General features: G+C 37.5%; 1 protein-coding gene and 2 long non-coding RNA genes across 4 annotated transcripts; all 3 read right to left on the reverse strand.

Annotated features, from left to right (window-relative positions):
- Positions 1–58: 58 nt before the first annotated feature.
- Positions 59–5,786, reverse strand: tmem144a (transmembrane protein 144a). The gene is made up of 12 exons (XM_065254653.2): positions 5,562–5,786; positions 5,292–5,450; positions 5,020–5,142; positions 4,708–4,807; positions 4,448–4,528; positions 4,247–4,325; positions 4,084–4,160; positions 2,600–2,718; positions 1,729–1,848; positions 1,545–1,642; positions 1,294–1,347; positions 59–1,187 (listed from the first exon to the last, which is right to left on the reverse strand). The coding sequence occupies exons 1-12, from the start codon at positions 5,638–5,640 to the stop codon at positions 1,104–1,106; spliced, it is 1,173 nt and encodes a 390-aa protein (XP_065110725.1). The 5' UTR covers positions 5,641–5,786; the 3' UTR covers positions 59–1,103.
- A 3,487-nt stretch (positions 5,787–9,273) lies between these two features.
- LOC135735534 (uncharacterized) lies at positions 9,274–14,197 on the reverse strand. Its single transcript, XR_010527629.1, has 4 exons — positions 13,992–14,197; positions 11,090–11,127; positions 10,346–10,417; positions 9,274–10,188 (listed from the first exon to the last, which is right to left on the reverse strand). It is a non-coding gene; the product is annotated as an uncharacterized lncRNA (long non-coding RNA).
- A 6,140-nt stretch (positions 14,198–20,337) lies between these two features.
- On the reverse strand, positions 20,338–22,155 carry LOC135735535 (uncharacterized). Of its 2 annotated transcripts, XR_010527631.2 has the most exons (5): positions 21,633–22,155; positions 20,998–21,091; positions 20,767–20,899; positions 20,583–20,684; positions 20,338–20,472 (listed from the first exon to the last, which is right to left on the reverse strand). It is a non-coding gene; the product is annotated as an uncharacterized lncRNA (long non-coding RNA). The 2 variants fall into 2 exon arrangements; XR_012336654.1 differs by lacking the exon at positions 20,338–20,472 and having other exon boundaries at positions 20,564–20,684; positions 21,633–22,153.
- Between the last annotated feature and the right edge of the window lie 511 nt (positions 22,156–22,666).

A 22,666-nucleotide genomic window follows, 5' to 3' on the forward strand; every position in this document is an offset into this window, starting at 1 on the left:
GTCTTGCACAAATTATTATTTAGCAGGCTTTTTCTAAATATTTTCTTTTTCATATTAATTCAGCATAAAGCTTGAAAGTTTCCCTTTATTTAAAAATAAATATTTTGACGATAACAATAAAACAACTCATCAATTACTTTGTGAATCCCACAAAACTTGTGAAGAACAAGCCGGTATGTTGTTTCATGCAAAAAAAAAAAAACAAGGGAAAAAAAACATTAAAACCTTTGGCACTCACTTCACAATTTGCCTTAATAATACAACATTAAAATAAAGAAGGCACCATCTTTACTTCAAAGCAAAATTTATGTTAAGTTAGTAGTACTTGTTGCATTTTATGCTAATTAGTTTCTAAACTAATTTAAAAAAAAACTATTCAAACGTGAAAGGAAAATGTGCTTACAAAGTTACATGGCAAAAGAAATCTTAATGCTCCTAAAACCAAACTTATACCCGTGCAGAAATTCATAACTGAACTTATTCATAACATAAGTTCTTGTTGAAGATTGTCAATGAAGTAATTCACAGAGATTAATGAAGAAAAAAAATAAAACATTCAAATGTGAGAGGAAAGGGTGCTTACAAAGTTGCATTGCAAAAGAAATCTTGTCCCTTAAAATTACAAAGTAATAAAAAAATCAAGCAAATTTAACTGGAGATGATTTTGATTCTGTACAAAAAATGTATCTCAAGAAAACAACAATGAAATGCACAGATGCAACCTGTTTTTATCATGTGCCTAATGAAAACCAGCAATCACTACATGTGCAAAAAGACAATAAACACAAGTAAAATGAGGTCTATTATTGTGTAAACATGAAAAAAGGTTGTTTAAGTTTTCTAATTCACACTCAATAACATAAAATCTATAATAATATTGCACTTTTCCTGACAAACAGTTATATTATCCTCATTAATCAGGTATGTTTAGGTTATTGGTGTTACATGACCCTTATACAGTATATAAAATTGCTACAAATCTCATTTGAAGTATTAAAATATTTCTGAAAATATTATAAAAATAATTGTAAAGGTATAATTAAAACATTTCCCCAAACGTGTGTCTTAAGTATTTACGGCATTTTTCTTGTGTCAAGATTTAATTAAACCTTTGAAAATGCAGTTAATAAAGCTCCAGATAAAACAAGACAAAAAGCTAAGATAAGGACAACGTAATTTCGCAAACCCTGAAAGAGAGAGAGACACACACAGATAGAAAGGGAGGGTTAGTTATATTTTAGCACCAAAGAGTATACAAATCCACTCCATTATACCATACATACAAGTATTTACCTTCACTTCCCTGAAAACCACAACACCCCAGAGAGCAGCAATCACTCCAGGAACCTGTAATGTACAAAACAAACACAAACTTTTCAAAAATGTAATGCAAAACAAAATGCACTACAGCAAGCTGTCTTTAGATTTCATAAATGAAGATGTAATTCTACATTCAGTGTGTAGAAAACTACCCAATGGAGGAACATAACAGTCCATAATAGTATACAACAGTGTTGTGATTGGAAGAAAGATCTGTCACTTACCGTGGTGATAATAGGAAAGCTCACTACAGCACTTAGATAGTGATTGGCTAAAAACCAGCAGCATGTGGCCACGCCCCACATCAAGCCAGACACAAACCCTGCAAGAAAAATATGCAATTCTCTACAAAACCTCAGTAATAAAGAAGATTGGGGAAATAATATTAAGTTTTTACAGGCAGTTTACCTGGCAGTACAGCTTTAGGAAACACTTGTGGTTTATTCTTTTTGAAGGCACAGTACAGCAGGAAATACACGGTACTGGTAAGAAAGATACCACTGTACTGTGCAAAGACATAATCCAGATCTATACACAAACAAATTAAACAAACAAAATATGAATGCCTGTTAGTAGAGTCCTATTTGAGAATTCAATAGATGCTCATCACAAAAGTCATGGGGCTTAGGACAAAATTATAAGGGCCTCAACCCAGCAGTGTATAAGTTTAGTATGAACCTGGTCCCGGTTGCATAATTAAGAATGACACTTAATTCCCCTTAAGAGAATAATTTAAGGGGTGTTGCACAGTATAATCCCTTAAACATTAAAAAGTCAAGCCTGAAAAATATGCTCCCCTTCTCCTGAGTTTTACTGCGCCGAGTCGAAGTACTCCCAAAGGTGCTATTCCGCCATACATTATAGTTACCCTTTTTAACCCGCTTTGAAAAGCGTCACGTTTTATTTTGTGCCACAATACTTGGTCATATAACTACTCGTTTAAAATGGGGAAAACGTTGATGTGTTTGGTCATTCTAACTTCATCTCTGTTTGGTACCATTGAATGAACTGGGCTAAGCTAAGTGCTACCAAAGTGTCGCAGTGCACCACAGCGCTTAAGTGCACACACTAAGATGATAGAGGTATGTGTCAACTCTTCTTAGTTAAGGTAATAACATAGTTAAATATGACAAAACGATGGATTATCCCTTTAAGGGAAAATAACACTTAAGGTGCTTTATGCAAACGGGCTCTTATCATCACAAGGCACGGACAATGTTTCTAGTTGTCCACCCTCAAAACAACAACCCTGGTTTATAATGTGGAAAACTGTATTTACCAAACTGGCTAGCTCCTCTGTATTGGCTATCTGGATCAGCTGCATGGTTTTTAATGTACAGAACTGGAACAAATGATGAACCATACAGCAGTCCAGCAACGACAGCAAGCAGCGACCCACTGCAACAAATAAGCATTCAAAGTTTTGCCTCAGAATCATGCTAAACTTCAAGCCAATAAAAAATACCAGACAATAATTGAGTTCACTTTAAATCGCACCATGAAGTTTATTTAATTAAGTTCGGGAGGAGCATTGTCATGTAATCCAACCAATCAGCGCAAAGAGGTCTTTATATAGACCCTTTTACTGTTTGTACACAATGATGACGTGGCAGCGTATGCGCGCACATTTAGGCAACGGAAGTATGACAAGAATCAGCAGTGAAGCAACACAGAGAAAGTTATTTTAAAAAAAGTTTAATTTATCAACTTTTTCAATGCAGCTGCCAGATCCGTGTACTATAGTGGAGTGGATAGAAGATGTTAGCAGATGGCCAAAAATAAAGTTGCCAGATACATATATACGTATATTAGTATATTATATTGGTGCAACCAAACGCGAACAACCAGACATTTTGATGCTGGAAAACCATTTTAATAAACTTTCTGAGTTGCTAACACGTTAGAACCAATGGGGAATAACACCGCTTCTGTTGCCTAAATGCACGGGCAGGCTATTTGATCACGTGAGCTGTAAAAGGGTCTATATATAGCCATCCCTCACTTCTGTCCCGTGACAGTTTTTGCAGTATACCCCATCGCCTCACTATGTGCTGGTGCATCTATCCCAGTATAGAGGGGGAAGTACTCTGGGTATAGTAGTCTGAAATATCAGTTAATAAAATAGATGTAATTTTGCTTTTTTAAAGGGGACAGAGAATGAAAAAACATTTTTACCTTGTCTTTGTTGAAAAATGGTAGTCTACCCGCATTCACAAACATACAAAAAGTGCTAAACATGCTAAACATCTCAGTCTCTCAGAAATTCCTCTTTTAGAAATGTCAGCCAGAAAACGGCCCAATCTGAAAAACTGATGCTTATGACATCACAGGCATTTAACTGCCCCTCCACTTTAAAATAATTGGCCACATTTTTTGAGTGGCAGCAAAGTCAGCCAATCAATAATGAGATTGCAAGTTAAGCCAGTAGGGGGAGCCAAATAGGTGCAAAACCACTTGTTTAAAATCCCCCACCCTAATAGAGCTATCTGAGAGAGGTTTTTGGGAAGCTTCTAAGGCAATACAGACCCAAACAAAAACTTTTTTGTCTACATGTCACATCACAGAACAAGGATAAATACCCTGTTCAATCATTCTATGTCACCTTTAAATCGACATAGAAAATATCTCACAAATGTTTCTGCAATGAAATCTGTAATGGAACCCAGGCTATTGTGTAACAACAGCTGTTATGCCAATAAGTGGTCTGATTATTTTTTGCAAATATAAACAAATGACATTAGACTGATGAATATGTGAACATACACAAGACGTTTGGAGCGTGGTGTTAATGCATCCACCCAGGAATCATCTGTCGCGTTCACTGTTTCTGAGTTCACAGACTGTGGGTCAGATTGATACATTAGTTAATTGGATTAAATAAACTTGGATATGTTCCAAGAATTTTCCAACTTCAACATATGCATACATGGTCTATTAATAATGGTGTTTCTTCAGATGTTGTTGATCTTTGACCATCACTCTTCACAAAGAAAAACACAATGGCACTGTAAACATACGAAAAAGGTAGGTAGAGAGAGAAAATATATTATTTGAATGATTAGACACAATGGTAACATGACATTTTAAATTGTACGACTTACTAAAAAGAATATGAATGCTCATTTACCTGATAAAACAAAGACCCGCTCCACAGTAGTTGAGTACTGGTTTGGATACGGTTTCAGCTTCGATACCAAACCAGCCAAACCTAAAATCAGCAAAAATAGTCAGCATGTGTGTGCATATTGCTAAAAACCTCATAGTAAAATATACAGCACTTGTTAATGTCTTTAATGAATGCAATTTCCTATTACAGACTATTATAAATAAATAAATATAAAAATGAAAGCGCTAGATCTTTAGTGGTTTCTCTTAACAGGCGCTTACCGTGAACTAGCCCAGCCCATAAGCAGATTAAACGAAGCCCATATAAGAAGTCCAAGACCAAGCCCAACAGTCTTTACAATAGGAACTACAGTTACATTACCTAGAAATAAACCCCATACACAGGAAGAAATTATATTACTTCACTTGTCATACTTCAAATCATATAAGAAACGCTTTCTCATAGTGAATGTATAAGTGTATTACTTTTTGGTGTATGTATAATTGCATACAGGATTCAGGGTTCTAATGTGAACGGTTATCATCAATATTAGCCAGTAAATTATAACAGCATAACAGGTGATCAGAAATTACCAGTGGCCCAAATGGCTCCTCCTAGCATAGCAAGAGGCCAAAATTTTGGGCTGTTCAGAATGATGTTTACCACAAGGGAGACGGTCCATATAGCAGCACACAGAATCCACTGGAAAAACATACCTGTATATTCATACACAGGAGGGTGAAAATGAATGAAAACATTAAGGCATGTGTGTGAACTGAGTTCACTTTTACAGCAGATGATGTAAAGTATATTTTTTGCATTGTTGTGAATTTGGCAGAAAATTGCATAGAAAATATTGACTAACCATCTCCAGTGTCTATCTTTTTCACTGGCACGAAGTTGCTTCCGTAGAAAAGCGCGGAGACGGCGCAGGATATGAATCCATAGATCAATCCTGACGAGTTTGTGCTATTAGAGACTTGTAGGAGCTGAGGAGACGCGTATAGATCACCCGACAGCCACTCTGTATCACAGGCACATCAAACTCTATTGTACTCATTGACGTAAACTACCACATCAAATATGAGTTGAATCATCAGAAGTTATTAGGTGTGTTTATTTCTATATTCATTACCTGTGTCCAGATGCTGGGCTGCACCGGTGGAAAGCGCGCACAAAAACAGCGTGATGAACGCTGCCACGCGAGGATTCATCTTAAACACATAAGCAAGATCCTTAAAGCAATTAACGGGTATTTAAAAAATAAAGAATGCTTTTATGAAAATAATGCTGGAATAATATTACTGCGAGCGAAAGCCGCTCAATGAACAAGTGCGTGACTTCCTTGTCAGCTGACTGTTGTGATCACATGATTGTTGTTCTTCTTCTTCTTCTTCTGCGGTTTGCAATCAATGCGCATTACCGCCATCTACTGGACTCATAGATATGTACTGGACTGAGGTGTGATCACATTGGGATGTAATTAGGGGTCAAGCCCCGAAGGGGCGAAGACCCCTATTGTATTTGTTAGTTTTCTTATTATTAGTTATTCTTCCGTTTCTTCTTCCGCCATTGCGGTCTATGGCAGCCCATAGAACCGTACGTAGGAAAGTTATGAAATTTGGCACACTGATAAAGGACAGTCCAATGTGTCCCCACAGCAAATTTGGAGTCTCTATCTCCAACCCTCTAGCGCCACCAACAGTCCAAAGTTGCACTTACGTTTTTGCTTATAACTTCTGATCCGTAAGTCCTAGAAACGAAATTCTTGTTTCCTCTGATTCCTTGGCTCAAGACGATTCGACCCTATGACGTCATTTTCCGTCATGGAAATTTTCCCGTCATTTTGAATAATTCGTAAAACCTACTTTTGCGAACTCGTCCTAGAGCTTTTGCCCAATTTCCACGAAAATCGGTATGCAGCATCTACAGACCATCACGGCAAAAATTTATGGAATTCATGTCAATTCGTCCATCCGTTTCTGTAAACCGCGTCAACGAATTTTACGTAGAGCGCAAAAAAACGGATTTGAGGCTGTATCTTTGCCAAACTTAAGCCTATTGACACGATACTTGGTACTTGTGATGCGAGTCAGGAACTTAGGGTGCATGCAGAGTTTCGTCACAGCGCCACCTAGTGGTCAGACTTATGCTTTAAACGCCTAAAACTTTGGCTCCGATTGACGTATTTTCACGGGACTTATTTCTTTGGAGTTCTGAATAGTTGCCGAGTCCAACGATACCAAACATGCCAGAATTCGCCTTACGGTTAACCCTGCGCGGCAAAATAGCACTTACAAAACACGGGCGAATATCTCCGCGAGCGTTAGTCCGATCGACTCGAAAATGCCATAGGAAGAACATTGCATTACCTTCTGAACAAAAAACTCTATTGGCGTTATATTAAAATTTTCATCAGAAATGGCCGAAAATTGCAAAAAACGAAAAATTACCTTTACATTTTGTGTTTTTTACACATAAATGGTTATAACTTCGCAACGAAAACAGATTTTTTCACCAGATTTGATACGCTGATGTATGAGCATATTTTGAGGCCACACAAAAAAAATTGTATGCTTGCACCACTAGGTGGCCCTATAATTGAACAAAACCTTTGATATCAAGCCAGCCCTATGGTCATACAACTGTTTCTTCACTAAACTAAAGTGTATAGTCATAAAACTAGCTAGATGTAACACAGTTATGACCTGATGTTGCATGCACAATGTTGTCATTGCGCCACCTACTGGTTTTGAGATAGAATATGGTATTTTTTGCCTAAAACTACTGCAACAACACTTCTAAAACCATGAGTCATCATGGATTGTTCCTTTCATGGCTTTGACTATAATCACTGATGGTTGCCAATTCACTCCCTAGCAACCCATGAGAATACCTTATCAACCGGTTTTGCAAAAGCTATATCTCTGCATCGGAACATCGTAGAGACACGGGGGTGGGCTCTTTTGACTAATTAAACTTGGTTTAACTAGGTTCTTCAGTCTGCTTATCCAATCTCAATTTTACATCCTTTTGGGCCCTTTTCGGCTTGACCCCGGTATTGCTGCTTGCAGCTATATTATTATTAATAATAATAATAATAATAATAATAATAAAAAGATAAGATAATAAAAAATAAATAAATAAAAAAGAAAAGAATACTCAATTCTACTTGCTAATTGGGTTTCTTTAAGGAAAGTTATAACCGCCCTAACTGAGGACTGTATGCTGGTTATACTCAATAAGTTTTCCATTGTTAGGTCTTTATTTCCTGCTTTCTTCATGTTTTCCCTTTCTCTGGTGTATTGTGTGCATTCTAGAAGTATGTGTTTTCTATTATGTTTTCTCCTGTCTTTCCAATCCACTGATTTTACTAGTTGTAACCTCTTTGTGTACGTTATACAAATGTCTGCCTTTTACCTCCTTATCCCATCTCTCCTGCCACATTCTGTTAATTTGTCCTTAATAACACTTTTAATTTCTGACCTGCCTAATGTAATATTCAGTTCAACCAGTTCTGATGTAACAGCTTTCTTGGCCAGCGTGTCTGCCTTCTCATTCCCCTCCACTCCCCTGTGTGTTGGAACCCATTTAAATCCTACGCTTATGTTTTGTTGATTTACTTTAAAAATGAGTTGATTCATTTCATCTAATAGATCCTGTCTGAATGCATGCTAGTGAGGACATTAAATCTGAACAGATGATCACCTTATTGGGTTTTACTTCTTCCACCCATTGTAGATCCAGAATTATTGCTAACATTTCTGCTGTAAAAATGGCCAGATGATCAGTTGCCCTTTTTTAATATTAACATTATAATTTGAAATGTGGACTGCAACCCCTGTTTTCCAAGTCTGATTTTTTGATGCATCTGTGAAAATCTGAACTGTGTCATCATACATTATATCAATATATTGCTGAACGTTTTGATACATCCCTGATTTAATAATGTTCTTAGCCTCCAAATGTTGTTCTTCTTCTTCTTTTTCTTCTTGTTTAATGGCGATAAACTCCTAAGGAGCATTATCGCCACCTACTGTGCTGGATGGCAAATATACTGGGTGATAAGTCTGAAGTTTAAAACTGTTTCCTCTTCCTTCTCACAAATGGACCATTGCCTATTTATCTATTTTTCCTTGTTTGAACCTTATCAACCCAACTACATCATCATTATTCATCATACCTGCAATAGAGGTTTCATTGAGCTTCATTCGGCACTGCGTGTTGCACATGATTGTGAAAAGCTTGTTCGACTTTATGCAGCTTTATGTAAGACAAAGTTAGTGGAACCATCAACACAGTCAGACAGTCAATCAACGAAGTTATTCCGACCATTGACAAAGCTAAACTGCCTGCTGTTTTCCCATTCATCTCTGTATCTGCATTTTGGCTTAACTTATAAGAGTTAACATTTTGAGTTATGGACTGAGTCATTTTACCCTGTCATGACAGAGATCTGGTGAGCTATCAAGTTGGATTTGTGGTATAACAATTTTGGACGTAGCCATAGTTGGATCTGCCATTTTGGCGTTGTTGACAGGATCTATGAACATAGAAAGGCCTCCTGGCTTAGCCAGGACTCAATCTAACCTTCTTGCTGTGGGCCAGTGTTACCTACTAAACAACTGTTTAACAAACTGACAAAGTATTATGTGACAAGCTGTTTCCAAACAAAAGCAGGTTGTCATTCCTGTCAGGATCCCACTGCATTGCGCTTGTTTTAGCTATTAGATGCTGCTGCTATAGGACTCTTGTGCAACATCTCATATCAAGAAAGTCTCCAAAACATGATTTAAAAAATAGTAGCTTCTAAAAAGTAAATCAAACATAGAGAAGAGGCTTTGAAACTGGGATTGTTTATTCAAATCATTATAAATGTTGTAACATACAAATACACCAATCAATCCATCAAAATAACATTTTCAGATTTAATTACTGGGGGAGTAGAATCATTAGTGTGGTACAGAAGGCCAATAAAGTTTTTGTTTACAGTGTCTGGAATGTCATCAAGGAAGAGCTGAAAAGTACACATTTTTAAATAGTCACTTACAATTTTGTTTATAAATATGCTGGATGCTTCATTCACCTTTTTATCCCACCATTCTAAAAATGTATCTTTAAGAGCCATAAAATAATCATTCCAAACTTGATCACTTAAATCATTACCAAACAAAGTTATCAGATTTTCCTTAGTATTTGTAATCTTTTTCCGACCAAGGTAATTCAATTCATTAAACGCACACAGTAAATCTGGATGTTGGAACAATTCTTTTTGCTCTTTAAAAATGTTTTGTCTAAATCTTTCTGGAATAGGTTTTAATAGATTTGAAAATGTTTTAGCTATCAGATTTCTTATATAAATATTTTTCCATTTTAAATGCTTTATTTTCTAGTTCTGGAACCAATGTATTATACACTTCTATTAACTTAGATGAACAGTCATCTGACTTGATTTTTTAAAAAATGGTCCATATTGCTCATACATTCCATCTTTACGTTTTAACCACATATACCCACATTGTTTTAAAGTTATACACTTTCTTAAATTTGTTTCTGCAATTGTTAAAAGTTCTAAAAGTATCTTATTTTCTTTGCCAGGAAGATAATAATTATTTTGCTGTATGTTAATGTTAGAATAATATAATATATCATTAATTGCCTCTATTCCATTATGTATGACTCTGTAGTAAAGTTTTTCTCCCACAAGTTTATGAATCCATTGCCCATTCATATTTTCATCCGACAGCTGTTGTGAAAGAGATCTTTAAAAAAATAAAAAAAATAATGTTAGAAGTGGGTTGCTTATACTGTCTTTATAAATCTGTTTCTTTTGAAATGTAAAATTAAGAATGTATGACATTAATTTCTTAAGGTCAAATCAAGATGTTTAGGTAAATTCAAAGTTAATCATGAACCTACCCATTTTGTAGAACTACTTCAGCGGTCTTGAAGGGGTGCACCTCTTGTGAATAACAAATGTAATCCAAGGAACTGAAATTAACATTCACAAAAGATAGAAGTAAGACAATATACAAATAAAAATGTAAATAATTCTCTCTCTCTCTCTCTCTCTCTCTCTCTCTCTCTCTCTCTCTCTCTCTCTCTCTCTCTCTCTCTCTCTCTCTCTCTCACACACACACACACTTTAGTTGTTGCACGCAGAAAGAGAGAGTCAATGTCAATTTTTTTTTTCTTGAAAATAATTTTTTGCAGTGCAATGCAGAAAATAATATGACAAGAATAAGGTCTTAATGCAACTGGCCCCTCTAACAGTACAACTGGCCCCAGATTGGCCCCCCAGTTGAAATGGTCTAGATCCGCCACTGTTAATATGCTGGATTAATATGTCTGGTATGGGACAATATCTGTGTTACCATAATAATCATAATAAATAAATGAAAGTCCATAGTATCAGAAAAGTTGTTTTAGATTTCTACCAACAATACAAGTAGATGCCTGTACACTATTTCGGACACAACCAAGTCTTTTTATAGCATTGATGTTTAGAAACACAACCATATGCTTTATTAAAGTTTAGTCTCTAATAAACTTGATACTGTCATATACCTTTGTAAATGTGTTAAAGTAAAATTATAGACAGAATATTATAAAGTAGATACTGATTTAAAGAGTGCCATTAGCAGTAAATGTTGATCTACTTACGGCTGTGGATTATCAGCTGGATCTTTCTTCCTTTTAGACTACAATAAAATAAAAGGTATCAGAACAAATCTCTAATATAGATTTTAAAGTGAAAAATAGGCAAGGCAAGGCAAGTTTATTTGTATAGCACATTTCATACACAGAGGTCATTCAAAGTGCTTTACACATAAATGAGAAAACAATATATAAAAAAGAAAAAAGAAAATGTAAAAATAAGATTTACACGATAAGATCACAATAAAGACAAAGATACATGAGAATTTAAAATAACAATTAAAGAAAATAAATGTGATTTTAATAAAACAGTTTAAAATGTTAAAAAGAATAAAACAGGAGTAAAAGTGACTTGAGTTAAAGGTCTAGTCAGTGTGAAGCAGCACAGTGCTCATTCAGTAAATGCAGAGTTAAACAGATGTGTTTTTAATCTAGATTTAAAAGTGTTTACTGTTGAAGCACATCTGATCTCTTCTGGAAGTTGATTCCAGCTAGAGGTGGCATAAAAGCTAAATGCTGACGCACCTTGTTTTGAGTGAACCCTTGTTATTTCTAACTGACCTGATCCTAATGATCTGAGTAATCTGTTAGGTTTATATTCAGTTAGCATATCTGTCATGTATTTGGGTCCTAAGCCATGAAGTGATTTATAAACGAGTAACAATACTTTAAAGTCTATTCTAAATGTAACAGGAAGCCAGTGTAAGGACCTGAGGACTGGAGTGATGTGCTCAGATTTTTTGGTTCTGGTCAGAATTCTGGCAGCAGCGTTCTGTATGAGCTGCAGCTGTCTAATGGTCTTTTGGGGATCCCAGTAAGGAGTCCATTGCAGTAATCCACCCTGCTGGTGATGAAAGCATGAACAAGTTTCTCTAAGTCCTGTCTTGAGACAAAACATCTAATTCTGGCAATATTTCTGAGATGGTAGTAAGCTGATTTGCTTATCGCTTTCACGTGACTACTGAAATTAAGGTCAGACTCTAAAATTACACCAAGATTTCTGACTTTATTTTGTGTCTTTAGACCCCTAGAGTCAAGGTATGTGTTAACTTTGAGAGTTTCATCTTTATTTCCAAATACAATGACTTCGGTTTTGTCTTTGTTTAACTGGAGGAAGTTTTGACGCATCCAACAGTTAATTTCCTCAATGCATTTACATAGAGAGTCAATGGGGCTGTAGTCATTGGGTGACAGGGCTAAGTATATCTGGGTGTCATCTGCATAGCTGTGGTAAGCAATTTGGTTCTTTTTCATTATTTGACCAAGTGGGAGCATATACAAATTAAACAGAAGCGGTGCAAGAATTGAACCCTGTGGGACTCCACATGTCATGGATGTCCACTCAGATTTATGGTTACCTATGTTCACATAGTAACCTCTTCCTTGTAGGTATGTTTTAAACCATTTGAGAACCATCCCAGAGAGCCCTACCCAGTTTTCCAGTCTATGTAAGAGTATGGTGTGATCTACTGTGTCAAAGGCAGCACTAAGATCTAGTAGCACCAGCACTGATATTTTACCTGAATCAGAGTTTAAGCGAATATCATTTATTATCTTTATGAGCACTGTCTCTGTGCTGTGATGCTGACGGAAACCAGATTGAAAGTTGTCCAGATAGCCATTTGAGTTTAAGAATTTGTTCAGCTGATTGAAAACAACCTTTTCAACGATCTTGCTTATAAACGGAAGATTTGAGATAGGTCTGTAGTTGCTAAGTATGGTTTTGTCTAGGTTACTCTTTTTTAGGAGAGGCTTAACAACTGCTGTTTTTAATGACTCTGGAAAAGTGCCTGTGATCAAAGAGGTATTTACTATTTTTAAGAGGTCAGTTTCTAAGCAGTTAAGCACCTTTTTGAGAAAAGATGTGGGGAGAGTGTCAAGGCTGCAAGTTGATGCTTTAAGATGTTGTACTGTTTCTTCCGAGGTTTTTATATCAATTATGTCAAATTCTGAGAGAATGGCTAATTTCTGAGGTTGTTGCAATGATATCTGACTGACCACAGTACAATTTGAGGTCGTATTGATTGCCATTCTGATATTACTGATCTTCTCAGAGAAAAACTTAGCAAACTCATTGCATTTGTTGTCAGAGAGCATTTCACTAGGAACTTGATTTGGGGGGTTTGTTAGTCTCTCTACAGTAGCAAAAAGAGTGCGAGTGTGGTTTATGTTGTTATTTATAATATTGGAGAAGAAGGTCTGTCTAGCTGTGCCTAGTTCTACATTGAAAGCACGAAGACTGTCCTTATAGATGCTATAATGTACTTCTAGTTTTGTTTTCCGCCACATACGTTCAGCTTTTCTGCATGTTCTTTTCATGCGCTGTACTGCTGTTGTGTTTCTCCAGGGTGCTTTACGTCTGCCAGTGATCACCCTGACCTTTACTGGAGCTATATCATCAATAGCATCTTTAACTTTTATGTTAAAGTTTTCAAGGAGAACATCAACAGAGTCTGCGGATATGTTTGGCAACATTGACATAGCATTCATAAATACCTCACTGGTGTTCTCATTTATGAACCTTTTTTTGATATAGACAGATCTAGCATCAGTGGCAGGACAGATCAATAAATCAAAGTAAACACAGAAATGGTCAGATAGCGCTTCATCCTTGATTACAGTGGATGAAATGTTTAGACCCTTGCTAATGAGCAGATCAAGAGTGTGTCCCCGATTGTGTGTAGGACCTTGCACGTGCTGGGTCAGATCAAAAGTGTTTAAAACATTTAACAGTTCAATCGCAGTATTGTTTTCTGAATTGTCTATATGAATATTGAAATCTCCAGCAATAACAAAATAATCAAATTCAGAGGAAATTGTTGATAAAAGTTCTGTGAATTCATCAACAAATGCTGAGGTGTCCAATAATAAATAATCCAAAAAGACTCAAATAAAAAAATGAACTCACCATATTTAAGATTATGATTGTCTTAGCCTGGAGGCCCACTGTCCAACAGACTGCCCAGTCCAACAGCACCCCCAACAAAACAAGATTAATTGAGTACCAGTAGTGTGTTTGATTGTGGTTGAATTGATGTGGAACAGTGGGCCTCCAGGTGATGGAAGAATCTTAGTTGTTCTTCTCTTAACGATGCAGTTATAATACAGTACAGAACAGTAAAGGACATTTGGGTATGTGAAGAAATCAAATATTGGCCCTTTTATATTGGAAGCAGGCATTTACCTGTTTTACCCGCATAACCACTGAGCACACACCCACACAAAGAGGTCTGCATGTTATGTAACAGGAAGTTGTGTTCCTGTACTTTTACGAGCAGTTTACATGACAACTGTTTCCCAGAAAGGGAAACTTTGTAAGCATTTTGCAGTGGCAGCGTTTCACGAAAACCTAGGGTATGGCAAAATTTAATCAAAGGCCATTCGCAAATAACGAATCTGAAACCACATTACATGTGTACATACTCCACCAACCTGTACAAAATCATACTGCACGGATGTACAGACAACAATACGGAAGCTACAAATGAAAAACAAAAATAGAAACTGAAAATCATGGTTTTTAATGTTTTTCAAATGTTGTAATTCTAAGTGCAACCCCAGCAACAGATAAACTAAAACAATATAATATCATAACAAAACTGTCATGTCCCTTCACAAATCTTGTCATGACAACCGCCAATAAACACTTAATAAACACACAATCAAGAATTTTAAATGATGTGATAGAGCACAACTAAAACACTAAATAAAACTTAGTAAAACAGGGATAAATGCAAAACAAGACATACCTTTTGTCGTCATGCAGTTTTATTGCACATGTGGCCATATTCAAAAATGCGCGCAAATAATTAATACAATTCACTTCGACAATTCCCAGTGGAACAGAACATGTTTATTTATCCACAGATAACAAATCATATTAATTCTCTAATAATGTATGCAATATGCATAGCGCGAGTTTGGGGTAAACCGTGAGTCTGTTTGAATGTTAAAACAAAAAAGCATTTTACTTGCGAAAATGAAGATTATAAAAGCAGCGGTCATCTTGAGACCTCCTTCAGTAACCCCGCTATTGTGTCAAAGAGGCTTCTATTGTCAGGAACCACAAAAGTCAGGAATCCCAATGCAGAGGGTCTTTAATAAGGTTCACAAATGGCAGGTATGTATAGGAGATAACACTCTATGTCTTCATGTAAAATGTAAATATGTATAGCAAAAACACTCTATGTCTTTATGTAAAGGCAAGCACTCGAAGTGGAAAACCCAGCAGGGCTGTAGGACATCCACCATCCGTCCACACTCGAAACAACCCGACACGGGGCAGAGAGAGAGTTCCAGGCGTGGCACGGCGAGAGAGAGAGAGAGAGGCGGTCAGAGTCTTCAGCAGAGTATGTGCTGGACAGCGCACAGCAGTAGTCCGAGTCTTATGCAGGATTACGCGCAGAGCGCACTGCAGCTGGACAGCGCTAGATGTAGCCTGGCGCTCAGAGAATCCACAGACAGAGTGTTAACAGAGGCTTGGCGGGGAACACACCACTCGGGAGAAACTGACAGCGGGGCGGGGAATCTGAAGAGATAAGGCAGCAGAGAGCACGGTAAATGATCCAGACAAAACTACACACAGACACTCGACACGAACAGGACTAGAACTAGCCAGGCTAGCGGGCATGAACATACTAAGACGAACTTGCAAGGAACAGAGGAAACGAGGGGAATTTAAATCAAACCGGATGGGCAATTAATATGGATCAGGTGTGGGACGCCGGTGAGAAGAGTCGGAGATAATGAGGTCACCAGGTGGAAGGCGCGCACGTGTGGAGCTGTCAAAACATAAACACAACACAACACATGGTGAAACAAAGACAAAGCGGCCAATAAGACCGAAATCATGACATCTATACTCTTTGATTGTGTTCGACTTCAAGCTGCGCTGCAAGAACGACAGGCTGATGACATCAAAGTAGAGTTTGCTTTCAAAACGCTCTCGTGGCACTTTGATGTCATCCGCCTGTCGATTTCTTTGTTATTCACCTTATTTTCCACGACAACAAGGGCGGGAAAAAGCTCGGCTGGTAATGGGACACGGTTGGCTCGGAAATGGCGGCGGAAGGAGAGAAAGCGTGGGGAGATACTTCGGATGGCGAAAATTACCAAGAAATGGATTATCAGGAAGTACGATACAAAAAAAGGAAGAAAAAGGGCAGCATGGGTGATGGATCTGATTGTGAATTAGTAATCAATAACGTAAAACAAACAAGAAGTGGAGCTAATAAAGAGATGGAAGAAAGAGAAATCAAAGTCATGATTACTTTTGCTAAACAGTCAGAACAACAAACTCATCCTATTAAATTATCGAAAGCAATTGAAAAAGAGATAGGAGTAGTGAAAGCTGTAGCTTGTCTAAACAATGGAAGAATAATGGTTAAATGTAATGATGAAAAGCAAAAACAAAAAATTCTGAAAATGAAATCGCTGGCAGGAGGAAAGATATCTTGCACAGAAATAGGCAGTGGAATCAGAGGGGTTATTTCAGGAGTACCTCTCAATGTAAGTGTGAATGATATTAAGGGATGTTTAAGTGGAGGCACAGTTGTCTCTGCTAGGAGATTACAGATGTGGAAAGACAACAAAAGATGCGACAGTATGAGTGTGATGATTCAGTTTGAAGGGAGTAATCTGCCTACAAGAGTGAAGCTAGGATTTGTTAGCTTCTTGGTGCGAGAGTTCATACCTCCACCTTTGAGGTGCTTTAAGTGCCAACGGATGGGTCACACTGCAAATCTTTGTAAAGGAAGAATGCGATGTGTAAAATGCGGGGGGGAACATGAGTACGGCGAGTGTGAGGAGGGCGTAGAGATTTAATGCTGTAACTGTGGCGGAGGTCATAGCGCAGCATATGCAGGATGTCCTGTACAACAAGAAGCTCGTGAAGTACAAAAAATAAAAGTAGTGCAAAATTTAACATATGCAGAGGCTATGTGTAAAATAAGAGCTAAAGGTAAAGCTGAGCCGAAGGTAACTAAGGTGAAAGGAAATAGGATGGAATTCTATTCTCAAAGAGAAGTAAATCCTGGGAGAAAAGAGCCAGATCTGCATATCACGATAAATAAAATTGACTTTGTGGCATTCATTTGTGCGGTGGTGAATGGTACATCACAAGTGGAGAAGAAATCTGATAAATTGAGGATTATTGTAGAATGTGCTAACAAGTTTCTCAAGTTAACAGGAGTTTCAGTAGAGGAGGTGCACAGGATCTTGAGAGCGGAGGAAGGAACTGCTGCCATAGATATGACTCAGAGTAAAAATTCTTAGCAGTAAAATGTCTTTCCTACTACTACATTGGAATGCCAGGAGTTTAATAGCAAATGGACAAGAATTTAAAAATCCTCTCCAATCCCCTTTGGATGTCTGGTCCCTTAAGGGGCAGCAGATGGCGCGGATCACACATTGCACCCCCCCTGTGAGTCTCTCTGTGTCTGGTAATCATCGTGAGGAGATTGTGTTGCATATTCTTCATGCTTCTCTATCTCCCATTATTTTAGGGCATGGTTGGCTAGCGCAACACAACCCTCACGTTGATTGGCAGCATAGTGTCATTTTGTCTTGGTCTCAGTCTTGTCATGTGTCTTGTCTTGGTTCTGCTGTTTCTGGTTCTGTTCTCTCTCTTCCTCAGGTTCCGGCGGTCGATTTGACCGGAGTCCCAGCGGAGTATGCGGATATCGCTCAGGTGTTTAGTAAAGCCTGGGCCACCTCCCTTCCTCCTCACCGGCCATATGATTGTGCTATTGATCTCCTCCCCGGCACTTCCGCCTAAGGGTAGACTTTATTCTTTATCGGGTCCTGAGTAGGGATGGGTATCGTTAAGGTTTTAACGGTATTACTACTCTTACCGGTACTGCTTAACGGTCCGGTGCTTTAACGGTATTCTTATCGGTACTTTGGCCAATGTTAACATTTGATCACGAACCTATGTTCACATGATTAAGTTAATTATGTGTCTGCATTTCATTATTACAAATTAATTTCTGGATATCATTTCTAAATATTATACATATATTTATTAATGCACCAGCGTGAAAGCTGCAGAAAAAATACCCTAAATAGGATATTTAGTCTAAATAAATGTTTACATGCTGATTTTTCTTTATTTGGGATTTTAAAAAGAAGTAGAAAATATGTTGAATGCATAACGTTCAGCATTTCTCCCAAAAGAAATCAACAGAATTTCAACGTAAGGTAAGCAAACCAATTAGGGAGATTGTACATTTATTTTAAATGACGTGAACAATGTTGATTCAACATGATTTAAGCATACATGCCTGACGTTGATGCGGCAACCACCAGAGATGATGGTTGAATTTTGCAGGCTGCGACCTTCTAAGGACGTATTTTAAGACCGATTGCGTCACAGCAGCGCGACTTGAGGCTGTGACTTGTGTTTATATTATTCTGTTTATGTTGCGTATTTCTAAGGTTGATTGATTTTATATACTGTTGAATAGTTTAATCTACATCAACGTGTCATATTTTCTAAAATAAATGAATATTTTTCTGATTCCATATTTATTTAAATAAGTCAGAAACGTCTCCGCTGTGTCCTGCTGACAGGCGCGGTGGGCGCGTGCAACAGGTGACGCAAATTATAGGTCCTCCGAGGGTTAGACTGTCTCATTTCAGTTCTCTTCGCGGACTTCTGAGGCTGCCACCTTGAAAGACAGAGTGCTCCCCTTTTAAGGTTGTATGCTTAGAAGGTCGCAGCCCTTGAATTGGGACACAGCTTCTTTCTGCAGGTAATACACTTTTAAAAGATGCTTTGACAGATTGCTTGTGTTTCCGCCCTTACATGCAAACATCTTGTTGCACTTACCTGTATGACAACGAGCGTTGTCTGCATCAACTCTAGTGAAGTATAACCACACTTTTGAATGTTTTGCTCTATCCGCCATCGTCACTCTTTGTATTAAAGAGCACCAATTATGCTAATAAATTAGCACGTTAGCACGTTATTGTAATATCCCAAAGTACATACATGTTATTAAAACTTGAACTAATGCACTGTGAGTCTTATAAATTGCTTACATACCTCACCGATTTCTGCATGTCTGGAAAACGCTCGGATTTAGTTCCTGTCTCCGCCTCCCAAAATGTCTAGTGTATTCGGATTGGTCAGATGACTACTCAACTGTTATTGGTCAACTGGGTTCGGCGTGTGTTTGAAAGGTTACGCCCCTGACTACGCGTGGATTTTCCGGTTCTGACTGAGAGTCACAGGCAACGTAAACAAGCGCTATATTTCTCTATAAACGATGGTGTCTGTACTGCCTTACCACTTCAAGCTCGATCCAGAGAGTTCAGACGGCCGTTATGATATAAACGATCTCCGTCAATGAACGCGATTGGATTTAACTTTTTTAGGTGTCCTTAGCTCTGCCAGAATGCTAAACGAAGACGAAAATGTGTTGCAAAGACATCCAAAAGGTAATTATAACGTACTACATTACTTTGCAAACTATATGGAAACACCAAATGTAGCACATAGAAAGTATTTTTTGAAATGATTATAAAACTATTTCACTTATTAACATTATTTTACTATAGTAAACTTTATTATAAAAGACCGCTTACATACTATATTTCTGTGCAAACTATATGGAAACACCAAATGTAGCACAAAGAAAGTATTAATTGAAATGAATGTTCTACATTATTTCACTATGGTAAAGTTTATTATGAAAAACTGCTTACTTATAAGTGCTATGTTTTTACTTATTAGGTTTTAAGGAGAATGCAACATGTTCCAGGGCCTCTTACCTGCGTGATTCATCATCCAGGTTTTGCACAAATTGTCTAAATCCCTACACACAGAACATTTATTGTACCGACTATAAGCCTTTGAGGTGCAGGACTAGAGTAAGTTTTATTACATTTTTAAACCAATAACACTAAAGTATCATTATAGTAACAAAGTACCCAAAAGAACAAAAGATGCAACTTTAAAGAAAATATAATAGTCAGTCAAAAGTTTTTTTTATTTATTACAAATATATATTTAAATGTTAAACAATATACAAATAAACATACTTTAGTAACCATATTGTGCTCTTGTTTCAGAAATTGTTCAATTCATTTCTTACAGCTATCTATTCAGATAAATGGCATATCAAAGCTTTGTCAGCTGGTGCTATCTAAGACGACACTATAAGGTTATCATCCTGTCGTGTGTTGTTCTCCAGATACGCTTGGAGCTTCCTGATCAGATCGGTCACAATTTTGGCTTTCGACGACCCCTGCACTGAAGATGGCATGCAATCACGTCCTCCTTTGAAGGTCTCTCAAACTGTGATGCCAGGTCCATTGGAATCGGGGGTTCCTTCAGCTTATCTTCAAATACCTCATCAAACACAAGCCTGATCACATCCTCCACATAACTGTAGAAATATTGCAGTCAATAAATCTTTTGTTTTGATAATTTATTTCCCTGCTTCATACATTAAGTTTTTAATTATGAATGTATTTGAAATAAAACATTACTGCTTACGGTATGTCATTTGTGTTTTGGGAACATAGCCTTGTACTTTCCCTCTCCTGCTTTTGTTACGGCTTGGTGACATTGTAATGGATGGCTGCAAGGTACAAATACCTGTAAAATATAAACAAGCAATTAATTTATTGTAAAAGTAAATACTACTTTATTTAACACAGTTACTAAAATACTTAAATACCTGCACAGCATTCCAATAAATGAGAAAATCAATTTTTTTTGCTGCAAATCTGAAATCTCAGGGTACGGACGGCAAAGGCATCCACTGATGATGGTGATGGAAACATTGTGAAACGATGCTACTGCCTGGGTTCCTATTATTATGCAGAGAAAAAAAACTTTGTCATCATCCGTTATACATTTAAGACTGGTAGTGGTTTCACTAGGTAAATACATAATATGTGTTAAACACCTTTGCTCCTCATATGCCAGTCTGACTCCTTGTACTGTGTGTAATGATGTTGCATGTTTGCATACAGTGTAGAAGGATGTGTACAGCTGCGAATCTAGGATATAGACAAATAAAACAAACATGTATTCAGTCAAAAAGAAATATTATAACAATAGAGTACAACGACTATAAATCGTTAGACTATTCATTAAAACGTAAATGTATTACATATTACATGGCCCAACATTAGCAACACACATTACGTGTTTACTTCGTTTCAAAATCTAAGAAAGCTTTAAGTAAATACAACAGTAAAATACATATAACTTTAAACAAATCATCTGTACTTAGAGTTTCTTGAGTTTGATCATGAGAACAAATTTTACCGGTAACAGTTTAGCTGGCATTTGTATTTGTATTTATCTTAGCAACTTAGCAAGTTTGTAAACATGTCTAAACCAACATCGATAAAAAAAACGAAAGCCTGCATAATTCAACATACACGTGTGTAAATATGGTACGTTGTTTATGAAATACAGTATTACAACACAAAACAATTAGCTTGCAAGCTTAGCTCTACACGCACATTATGTTAATCTCCGGTTACCGGTTACGTAATGTACAGTAAAAGGCAAATAATAAACGTGAATACTTACAGCCTGTGATCCAGAAGTGCACAGTAATCCAACTTTCAAGAGGAGACGTCGCGCAAATCCAGCTTCGGTTCATGAGAAGCAGTTATTGTGAAAACTCCGTGAACAACTTCTGACTGGATTTTTCCGGAACCGTATTAAACATGATGTCCTCTGTGGAAGTCCATAAAGTGCTATTTTGCCCTCGCATCTAAAGAGACAGCGTCTACTCGAGAGATTTAATCGCTTAAACAATGAAACAAGAGTTTGCAAACAGAGTCAAAGCAGGGACTCCCAACCTCCGCCATTTTAGCTCTCTTCTGACTCGGCGCTCCCCACCCCACCCTCGTCTTTGAGGGCGTACCCAAGCAAAGCAGAGAGGGCTGAACTATGATAATGTTGGTCTTATCTACGTCACTAATCCCAGGAAGTAAACTGTTGCCTACAATCCGAGTGTTTTTTGTAGTCCTCGAACGTTAGAGACGATAACTCGCGTCACCGTTTTCTTTGAGGTATGTACTTTTTGAATATCGTTAGCATGTACTAATGCACACTTACACACAAAAGGATGTTTAAAAACGTGTATCCCATAATAGGTGCTCTTTAAGCGGTAGTTTTCGTGCTGTTATGCGTGTGCGTGCGCCGCGCTCGTTGTTGTGGTTGTGTTTGACAGACAGCCATGCTCCGCGGCGCGCATGAGAGATCTCGCAGATCTCACAGACAAACGTCTTAATCGCAAATTAGAAATGTTTGGTGAGATAAAATGTGCACGAAAACATTATTAAGCAAGAATACATAGTACATTTATTTATTTTTTTTTCTCCAGGACCGAAAGCAGAACCGATAGCGTCAGATCTTACTGATACTACGGTCTTTCATAATTTAGCCCCGGGGCCAGTTTAATACCGGGTTTCGGTACCCATGCCTAGTCCTGAGAGAGAGGCTATGGACCAGTATATTAATGAAGCCCTGCGTGCCGGTCTCATCCGTCCCTCCACCTCGCCCGCAGGGGCGGGGTTTTTCTTTGTTGGCAAGAAGGACGGCTCCCTGCGCCCTTG

The sequence above is a fragment of the Paramisgurnus dabryanus genome, chromosome 4, assembly GCF_030506205.2.
Source record: "Paramisgurnus dabryanus chromosome 4, PD_genome_1.1, whole genome shotgun sequence".
Lineage (NCBI taxonomy): Eukaryota > Metazoa > Chordata > Actinopteri > Cypriniformes > Cobitidae > Paramisgurnus > Paramisgurnus dabryanus.